This window comes from Puntigrus tetrazona, chromosome 16 (assembly GCF_018831695.1).
Source record: "Puntigrus tetrazona isolate hp1 chromosome 16, ASM1883169v1, whole genome shotgun sequence".
Taxonomy (NCBI): domain Eukaryota; kingdom Metazoa; phylum Chordata; class Actinopteri; order Cypriniformes; family Cyprinidae; genus Puntigrus; species Puntigrus tetrazona.
This window is the reverse complement of record NC_056714.1, coordinates 11,651,635-11,662,455: the sequence shown is the minus strand read 5'-3', so window position 1 is coordinate 11,662,455 and position 10,821 is coordinate 11,651,635. Positions and strand designations below refer to the sequence as shown.

At 38.1% G+C, this 10,821-nt stretch overlaps 1 protein-coding gene across 1 annotated transcript; it reads left to right on the top strand.

The window, feature by feature from the left end:
• Window positions 1-223: 223 nt before the first annotated feature.
• hibadhb (3-hydroxyisobutyrate dehydrogenase b) lies at window positions 224-9,243 on the top strand. The gene is made up of 8 exons (XM_043261454.1): window positions 224-379; window positions 996-1,156; window positions 1,463-1,572; window positions 1,799-1,920; window positions 5,591-5,724; window positions 5,814-5,890; window positions 6,227-6,383; window positions 7,089-9,243. Exons 1-8 carry the CDS (start codon window positions 310-312, stop codon window positions 7,245-7,247), a joined length of 990 nt encoding a protein of 329 aa, XP_043117389.1. The 5' UTR covers window positions 224-309; the 3' UTR covers window positions 7,248-9,243.
• The last annotated feature ends 1,578 nt before the right edge of the window (window positions 9,244-10,821 follow it).

The window sequence follows — 10,821 nt, the reverse complement described above, 5'->3', positions numbered from 1 at the left end:
AGAATAAGTGAATTAGTGAAATGTTGAGACAAATGTTTCTGTTTGCATACACGGTTACAAGACGTAAAAACGATTCGATTCTTTTATCAGACGCAAATAATGCACGCTCGCTCATGTAAATTAATAACAGACTAAATGGCACAAGTTATTTTTGTTTTCCCGTGTTATGAGATTTTAAGGATGTCCCGCCTTCCTTTGAATGTCATTGGTCGAAGAGTTCCGAGATGACTGAAACGTATGGAGGCACATGTGTCAGTCATCGGTTATCCAATGGCGTCACTGTAAGTCGAAGGTCAAGAGCGAAGCAGCATGGCCGCTTTGTTAAGGGGCTCGCGGTGTCTAGTAGGAAAGTGTCATAGTCATGTCAACGCAGTGCAGGGTAATGTGTTTGCACCCTTATCCTAAAAAAATGTGTGTTTTGTCTGTTGCTGTGCACTTCTATGCGATTTTCCGCGCGGCAAACATCTGATAATGCAATGCATTGGCAACTCTCGGTAGTAGCTGTTAGGCTAAAGTCATAGTGTGTAAGTCACTGAAACGCGAGAAGACAATTATACTTCTTGTGATCAGACTCGGCCGCCATTTAACTAAATGGTGGACGGATGTTAATTTGTTGCAATCGTAAAGTCTGCGTGAGATTTTATGTAATCCTGATAAACCAAGTTCATCATAACAGACTGACATTGTAAAATGATAAAAGCGATATTGAGTCTTAAGTATTAAACAAGAATTTGATCAGCTTTCTGTGATGCTCTTTTTATGTATTCGTTTGGGGGTTTTCATAAAATATTTATATAACCAATATATAATATGCAGTGTATTTGCACATATCTGCCTGTAGGTCAACATGCACATATTTACCAAGATGTATTCTTAGACGCTGCACTTAAAAATTTCAATATCGTTTTTTTATCTGTCATATGTTAAATGCTAAAATATATCCGATGTGAAATTCTAAATATGACACTAATTGTATAATTCATGTCTCTCTTCAGTCTCCGTCAGGTATATGGCCTCTAAGACCCAGGTGGGCTTCATTGGCCTGGGGAACATGGGAAGCCCAATGGCAAAGAACCTCATAAAACATGGATATCCATTGATAGCCTCCGATGTATTTCCAGAGTCCTGCAAAGAGCTACAGGAGCTAGGAGCTCAGGTAAGGATAAAAAACATACTTTGGTCACATCTGCCTTCTGTTAAACACTGTGATGTATATGCTTCACATGATTGATTATCATCTTAATTTTTTTCTGACAGTATAGAGAACCCTTTCGTTCAAATAAGTAGTTTCGTTTCCCCCATTTTTGCAAAAATCTTATTACATTATTTCAGTATGACAGTATATAGAAACCTTTTTTATATAAAGGTGTGTATATATTGTCATACTGATATGGTATATACAGTATATTTATTATTATTGTATAATTGTGAATTAGGCGTACTTTTTCCCTTATGTTCTCAGATTCTGGACAGCCCTGCAGACGTGGCAGACAAAGCAGATCGAATCATCACAATGCTTCCTTCCAGCCCCAATGTTATAGATGTATACACGGGCCCAAATGGCATCCTGAAGTAAGGAAGTCTTTCCTAAAAAGGCTGTTTAGATTTTGCTGAATACAACATTTGAACTTCATCTTAATTAACAAATATAATTTGAGAGGGTAAAAAAAAAAATCAATCAAGGTCAAATTCAAGATACGTTCAGCAATATTTGAAATGTACATGATAATATCCGAATTAAATTAATTTTAGCTAATTTAATTGTGGTGAGAAATGTGATCTCTTTACTTCGCAACAGGAAAGTGAAGAAGGGATCCCTGCTCATTGATTCCAGCACTATCGATCCAGCGGTCTCCAAGGAAATGGCAGTTGCCGCAGAGAAACTGGGAGCTGTTTTCATGGATGCCCCAGTGTCTGGAGGTGAGATGACAGAAACTCCCACGTCCTACCCAACACGGTATGCTAGACGTAGACGCGGTAACTTACCTAGTATGTCATCACCGTGACCTGAACCCCCGACTGCCCACAAACCGCATATGTAAGTGCAGACGGCGTTTGTTAGTGCATGTTTTAAAGGTTTCATAATTCACACACCCATAGTCTCGGTTACACAACTAGTCACTGTCTGGGAGTAGGTACAAATTTCTTAAAGAATCTTTGGCTCCCATTCAAGCGTTGTGGTTTTCGCAATCACACGTTCGTGTTAATGGGGAAATTCAGTTTCACATTGTTGTCCAAGCCGGGTTGTATAACCATCCTTTGACTTTAGCAAACATAATTTTAGGTAGGGGTTAAAAAAATCAAGTTAAATCCAGTATGTATTCAGCAATATTATAAATGTTCATTCAGTTACACCCATTTTTTTTCTGTCCTCCGTTTCAGTCTGAAATGGGTGATTTGCAGGTTTGTTGATAGGAAAGAGTTTTATCACCTGCCTCATCTTGTCCATTTTCTTAATCCAGCCATTGGTGCAGGCTCTTTGAGTTATAGACTAAATCAAAAGCCAGCATCTGGGAATTGATCCTGTGACCTCAACTTGTGGTAGAAATGAGGTCGAGTGCTGAAATCAGGGTCTCTTATGCCATAATCTGATTTAACCCTTCTTTTAGAAACCTATATTGTATAGGATACTGCTGTGTCAGATATAGCTGAGGTCTATATTTTGAAGAATCTAAGTCTGTGAAGAGGTACATTTTACAGTATCCAATGCGTTTCAGTAAGAATCTTTTCTTTAGCAAGCTAAGGTTTTGTTTTATAAATAAACAAGACGTGTAGACTGAGAAGTGAACCTTAAGTAATATAGGCAGAGGTTTTGCTTAAATTTTGATGGAATAGAAAGGAACTTAATAAAGAATGATTCATGACCTTGTAGTTCTATTTCTGTCCACCTTGCAGCCTAACAAGACCCACTTTCTTTGAGCGTCTCAGATGTGTCTTAAACTCAGATTTATGCCTTTGCTTTCTTTTCCACTGCACTGAAGTAAAAGTATCCACTTTTCTGCACTCTGGCTGGATGGAGCAGTTTTAAGCAATATTAATAAAGAACTGTTCCTTTTGTGGATCTACATTGTTGCTTCCATTTGACTGATCATACATGCACAAGTAGTTTTCTTTTTTATTTTATGTTGTTAGTATCACTGCAGACTTTGAACTATGTAAAGCTTTAGTTACTTTATGCATTGGATGCTTAGAAATTAATCTTATTCAACCATTCCATTTAATCCAGTGGTTCACAGCCATTTTGGTTCCAAGAATCCCCATTGTTCGATATTGAAAACTCCATAATTTTTTATAGATGGATGGATTCTAATAAATTATATATACTGTAATTACTTAAATTTTGGTTTGTTTTTTTACATTTATTAGCATGACATGTATCTCCACAGGCATTTCATCTCAAGGCCTTCTTTAGTGCATTGAATTATTCCGTCTTTCCACTCATTTTGAATCTATAATTGTATTGATCATCATATATCTGCAAAATTAAACAATATAGTGTCTGCATTACTTTTTCAGGTATGGGTTGGTCAGTGAAACTGAAACACTGGCCAATTTAGTGCTGGAGGTTTCATGGCTAAATTTGACCAGCCTGGTGGCCAATCGACATTGATTGCATACTTCACCAGTAAGAGCAGAGTGTAAGGTTTAATTAGCAAAGTAATAGCACAGAGGACAAATTGTTGGTGCTCATCTTTGACCCAGACAGCAAGTCTTTGTGATCTATCAAGAGCCCTGTTATCCAGGGTAATGGCAGCATACCATCAAGAAGAACCAACCACATCCAACAGGAGGAAGCTGTCTGAAAGGGATGTCCGGGTACTCCACAGGGTCAATATACATGGCTGGGCTGCTATAGCCAAACCTTTACATAGCTTGAATTAGACACACTTTCAGAGTGAAGTGTGGGGCCTGGATCAGTGATGGTTTGGGCTGCAATATCATGGCATTCCCTAGACCTAATACTCACTGGCAAAGATTGACGAATCATTCTGGAGGACCATGTGCACCCAGTGGTTTAAAGCCTGAAGGTGGTGCCGTCTATCAGGATGATAATGCACCAGTACTTGTGACGGAGTTGTTTGATGAACATGAAAGTAAAGTTGAACATCTCCCATGGCCTGCACAGTCACCAGATCTAAATATTATTGTCACTTTGGGGTGTTTTAGAGGAGCGAGTCAGGAAACGTTCTTCTCCACCAGCATCATGTAGAGACCTGGCCAATATTCTGCAAGAAGAATGGCTCAAAACCTCTGGCCACTGTTCAGGACTTGTATCTGTCATTCCAAGACCAATTGATGCTGTATTGACCGCAAAAGAAGGCCCTACCCCATACTAATGGATTATTGGGGCATAAAACCAGGCGTTTCAGTTTTCATTGTCCAACCCCTGTACGTACATATGTATGTATTATAATAATCCTTTGGCTTTTATGACTTTCCATATCTTTCCAAAGGATCCTAGTGGTAAGAAAAAAGTGGCTGGAGTTTCTTCCTTGTCTCCCCAATGATTCAGTTTTGAAGGATGGGGGCGTTAAGAACAATTTGACATAAACCCGAAAGCGTTTGAGCAGATCCTGAGAAAAGACACTGTTATTTGTTCCTTAAAGGCGCAGCAGCAAAATTGAACTATGAAAGGCTCAGAATGTTTGCAAAACAGTCTTTAATGTGCAAATGTAACTTTTTCTTATTATTATGCACACATACATGTATTATAGAAATTAAATTAAAGCGAATTAATCCTTTTAAATAGCAATCCATTTGTGTCAAACCTGACTTTTTTTATAAGTCTAGTGTAATGTACTATGCACATACTTTCCTCAAATTTGTGTGCTGCTTATAAACTTGCCTGAGGTGTGAAAACGACCTGTGTTGTCGCCTAAGAAGAAAGGTTTAACTCAGTCAACAGCTAGTTTGTGCTTTATGGCGATCCTCCTTTTTAATCAGGAAGTTGTTTCCTCTGGTCTTTGGGCACATAAAAACAATGTGCTTCTAGTTTGCTTTCCTTAAATTGTTGCCTCTCCCAATTCATATGCGTCAGTGGGGTTTGGCGAACATACCGTTGGACCCACTCTTGGTTTGTGAAACAGTCATAAGAAATCCACAGACCTGCTCATTCTCTTTACTTAGACCCTCCAGACATTATTCTCAGCTCCGTGTTAGCGCCTGTGAAGGAGGCTTAATGAAACGTGAGCCACAACAAACTGTCCCTGACGTCATGTGCGCCTGTGTTCACAGCAGATGGTGAAGTGCTTGTGTATTTATAGAACTTTCCTTTCTGAGAGTAATTATGGCACTTCGATGCTGTTACATTCTGAAGACGCGTCCTCTCAATCCTTTAAGCTTAAAGAGGTAGCTGGTATGATGAGGTGGAAACGATCACATTAGAGCTTCAGTGACTTGTTCACGCACGTGGACGTTCATTCTGATTGGTTGTTTCGGCGACACGCTTGATTCGTAACATTACGGTTGAACCACTGTCGCTTGGACTATTTTAAGGATGTCCCTACTACCTTATCGGGTCTTAAATGTGGTAGATGCTGTCTATGTGGGCTCGCAAAGCTCTCTGCATTGTTTTCTGTGTTTTTCTCAGGTGTTGGCGCAGCGACTTCAGGTAAGCTCACCTTCATGGTTGGTGGGCCGGAGGAGGAGTTCAATGCCGCCAAGGAGCTTCTGAGCTGCATGGGCGCCAATGTGGTGTACTGTGGCCAAGTTGGCACTGGACAGGTACAAACAGAATGTCTTGAAGAATGTCGTGCCATTCTTTGAAAGGTGCTGATTTATCTCTGGTCATAACCTCTTTCTTCTTTTTGTAGGCAGCTAAAATCTGCAACAATATGCTGCTGGCCATTGGGATGATTGGAACAGCAGAGACCATGAACTTGGGAATCAGGTGCAGTTCACTCACTAGGCCACCCAAGATGCATTTGAGTTTATTTCTTCAACCAGGACTAGATTTAAAGAATTACTGAATCACCTGATAACCATTGAATGGGTGCCATCAGAATTCAAAATGGTTGCTAAAGATTCAATAATCTCAATAACACACGCACTTTAAGTCTTCCAATAAAAATCTTTTGAAGTAAAAATCTGTTTGTGTTAAAAAAATTAATTATTCAGCAAAAACTACGATACTGCATCAGCAAAAACTATGCTTTTTTCAACAGATTTAATCATTTTGTTCTACTTTTTAAGCTGAATGGCTTTGTATTCATTCCTGCATTCATAGGTTAGGGCTTGACCCAAAACTTCTGGCAAAGATCTTGAACATGAGCTCTGGCCGCTGCTGGTCAAGTGACACTTACAACCCTGTGCCGGGGGTCATGGAGGGAGTGCCCTCAGCTAACAACTACCAGGGAGGCTTTGGAACTACACTAATGGCCAAGGTTTGCATCGTTTTATTTTTTTATGTTTCTAGAGTGGGATCATTTAAAACTGTCTGAGAAACGTTTATATGCGACAAACATCTTCCCAAATTTGTAATTAGAATGATATAAGGAATACGTTTAATTAAACACTACCAGAATGTCTCTAAATGCAAATGTCTTGTATTGGCGATGACCCAGAGTGTGTCAGATTAATTGAATAATTTAAATTGTGGTTTAAGTTAAATTGTGGTTTGTTGGTATAACTGCTAGTATATCAAAAGATATTTAATGTTAAATATTTTGTAAATTATATTGTAATTGACTTTTCTTTGAAAAAGCAAAGCAAGATGATAAAAAGCACATGTTGTTGTATTTATGTGTTTGAAAGAAGAAAAAAATGCGGAAAGCCTTGTTTGGTATTCAGCCTTCGGGACATTTTGTTTGGTTTCTGCTTAAGAATTTTTATTTCAGTGCATCTGTACTGCTAAAAAAACACTTATTATATAATGCTACCACTGATACTTTAACAAAAAGCAATTGTCGCGTTTCCCACTGTTCTTAAATATTGTGGTGGTTGGGGGTTTAAGACTTTTAAGAATTTGCCTTCTGACCGTGATAGACTTTTTTTAATGCAAGAACACATCTAATAGATGCTTTTTTTTTTTTTTTTAAATGTGCAGTTATGCATATCTCTCATGGATATTTATTATAATTTGTCTTCAGGATCTGGGACTTGCTCAGAACACAGCAACTAACACGAAGACCCCAGTGCCGTTGGGCTCTCTGTCCCATCAGATTTACCGCATGATGTGCGCACGCGGCTACGCCGGCAAGGACTTCTCCTCGGTCTTCCAGTTCCTTCGAGAAGAGGAGGGCCAGTAGAAGGCAACGCGCTCTGCACCCTCTACAGCCTTACCCAGCACTGCCTGCCTTTCACATGACCTGACATGCAAAACTTTGACCCAACTATGTGATTTAATTGGCATGCGTGTGCTGGGAGCCATGAACGAATGAATGAATGAGTGAACACATTATGTAGTTTGGATGGTAGTGGCAGAGGCGTGTGTTGGTGTGTAATGTTTGAGGCTGCGATTACTTTTGTGGGCCCGCTCATGTACAATTAGTAATCCACCAATCAATCGATGAGATGCTGTGAATTTAAACTGCTCAGATTTTTGTAGGCTAACAAATGTATCGTTTCATTCTCACAAACTCGGATCAGCCATGACACTCCTTTTTCTTTGCATACGAACAATTTGTAGTTGTTTGCCTTTCGTTCATCCGTTGAGCCTGATTTGCTCTGGGCTAGTCTTGGTAATCGTCAGTGGTGTTGGATCTGCATGTTGTATTCACGTACATTTGAACACCTGAAAATTAAAGCAGGAAATCTCTGCGGCTTTGATGTTAAGACTGCGTGTCTTTACATGTTTATAACCCCTATCTTTCGGTTCTGCACAAACCTGGAAACCGAAGTCGTATTGTAAGGGAAATAACGCAGGTTTACAATTGTATAGTTAATCCAGATGAATGCGGTTAACCAGTTACAATGATGCAACAAATCACACATTTTTACCAGGTCTCCGCCCTCTTTTCAAGGTCAAGCAGTGGAATGTTTCTTTTTTTTTTTTTTTTTTGATGCTTCTTTATGAAGCCTCACCTTGAATTCGGCGGCACGTAACACGCACAATAAAAATGACTCATCAAATCTTTTAACACATCAAGGAAACTCTGTAATTTTAGTTTCTTGTTCTCTGTGTTAGACTGAATGGGATAATTCGCCCACAAATAAAAATTGTCACTATTTACTCATTCTCACGTTCAACAAAACTTTTTTTCTCTCTCTCTCTCTTTTAGAACACAAAAGAACATCTTTTGAAGAAAGTGCTGTTTTTTGTTGTTTGTTTTTAGATCAAGCTAACGGGTATCAAAACAATATTAGACCCTATTGACTTTAAATGCATGGACAAAAAAAGACAAAATATAATTTGTTGTATTCTAAAAAAAGAAATTCGGAATGGTTTGGATTGCCATGAGGGCGAGAACATGATAACTGATATATTTCAAGGTCAGGAATCCAGTACAAAATTATATTCAAGCAACTATTATGTCATTTCATCTGTCCTTACTGGCTTCGGACACTCTTCCGTGAAGCTAATAACGATACAGTCAAGATGCATATTTTGAAGAACAAAATCCGGTTTGACTCCTCGCTTTCTTTCTTGCTCAGTATTTCCCTCTTCTTCCGTCTCTCCTCAGAACTTTGCCTTGCTGCTCCATCCTCTCTCATCGTCTTTCTCGTCTCGTCACGCTCGCTTTTTGCTCTCCTGCTTTCTAAAACGAGGGAAAAATCAGTCAGTGGTATGTTTCTGATCTACCCACCGAAGAGCCACAGAGAGGCCATAATGCTAGAGGTCACATGATCACAGGACAAACCCATAAAAAATCCATTAAGCATGGAGGCCTAAGTGCTGTGTTGTTATCTAGTTGGCAGGTCTTGCAAACAGAGGACCATGGGGTAGTTAGACTTCAGACAGCCCAAAACCAGGAATCCCATTCCGGTTTCACCCACTTAAAGCTCTCTGGTCGTTGGAACAAATCTGTTCTCAGGGCGAAAGATTTTCCAGACCGAAAAATGTATCGTAATTGTGGTTTTACTCGTTGTGTCCTTTCTTTTGACCGGCACGCAACAGGCGCTTCAGACTCGGATTACGCGGGCAGTCGCCGTCAACCGAGAAGGTCACGTGGTGAATAACAACATTGAATGACCATATCTGCTTCTTATTCGTTTTTATTCATTTATTTTTATTGTATTTCCTCATTTCAGCCTAGCATTTAAAAGTGTCGCTTGTTGATTGAATAAAACACGTTTCTAAAACCATCCAATGGATAGGAATGTTTCTTTGTGTAAATGTAATTATAAACTCATTTTACGCTATTTTTTCTTCGGCAGGTCCTTTCAGACAAACACTTCTTTTTTCCAGATTATTATTTCTGAAACGATAAATTGGGGAAATAGTTAAGACACGCTATCCGGAGTGAAAATGCGTCATGCTCCGGAGTGATTTTATTTAATTTTACTTTTTATGTAAGATAAATACAAACGGTACGCTTTATATGTTTTATTTAATTGTACGGACCTTGACACAAGCGCCAGGTGTGGTCGAAATAGGACGTGTGTCCTACTACTTGGATTTTGAGTATGGTGTAATGTGGTTGTTAGGTTTAACTACTTGAAATACAGCATGCCAACCGAGACCTCGCTATCTAGGTTTATAATATAACTCAGAAAATAGAATCGCGATATAGAATTAGCTGAGAAGTCCGATGTGTTTATCATCAATCGATTCCGCTCCTTGCCTTTATATTTATCCAAACAGGCCTGTTTGTTTTATTTCGCTATTGTTTTATTAAAATGATTCATATAAATAATTTTAATTGATATTTCACTACTAAGATTCATAATATTCGACATTTAAAAACTTCTGTTTGGAAAAAGATTTTGGAAAAAAAAATTATTTTGAAAAACAATTTATTTGCAGAATTGTTTTATTTAGGATAATTAGTATTTCCGTCAGTGGAATTTAAACGCGTCTCATAATAGCATGGACACTAAAAGAGTTCAATTAAAAATATTTCGTTTCTTTTCGCTGCAGTATGCAATGCATAAATAGTATTTCGTTCAAACTGTTTCGTGTCACAGAAAGAGAATTATAGCTTTGACGAAGGTTTGGACTTTGAGTCGTGATGTGTCAGTAAAACAATTTCTTCCACATTTCATTAAAACATTAACTAAGGTAATGCGATCTTTGCTTGGGTAACCTAAAAAGAAAAAAAAATAGATAGTAAAAATATATATTTTCTCCTTTTTAACGGTTGGGCGTGACATTTTATTTATCGCTGCATATTAAAGGTGTTTGGAGATATTTTATCAGCTCTGAGAGTAAACAGTGATTCACGCAACTCCCATAATATACAGGACAACGGGTTTCTGCTTCAAAGCGTCGAAGTCGTGACATTTCTGAAACATTTTAACACACTTTTATTCCGATGCAGCAAAAACATCCAATCCAAAATTAATTTTCAAATATTTATCTACGAATTCAGATAAAATCGCATTGAAAACCATCTGTACCATCTCTTTTCAACGTGATTTTATCTGAACTGTTTTGAAGCACAGGCTGAAAGCGACGTATACGATGATATCAAAAACCTATTATAGATAATTAGATAATGAACATGTTCGTGCTCTGTGTAGATTTTAAATAACTAATGGTATTAATAGGCTGTTATATTTGCTTCGTTAATACGTAGCCTATAGTGTTTCTAGATGGGTCTGGGGTCATAAACATTGCTAAAGACCATGCAGGTTTTTTTGTTTTGTTATATATATATATATATATATATATATATATATATATATATATATATATATATATATATATATATATATATATAT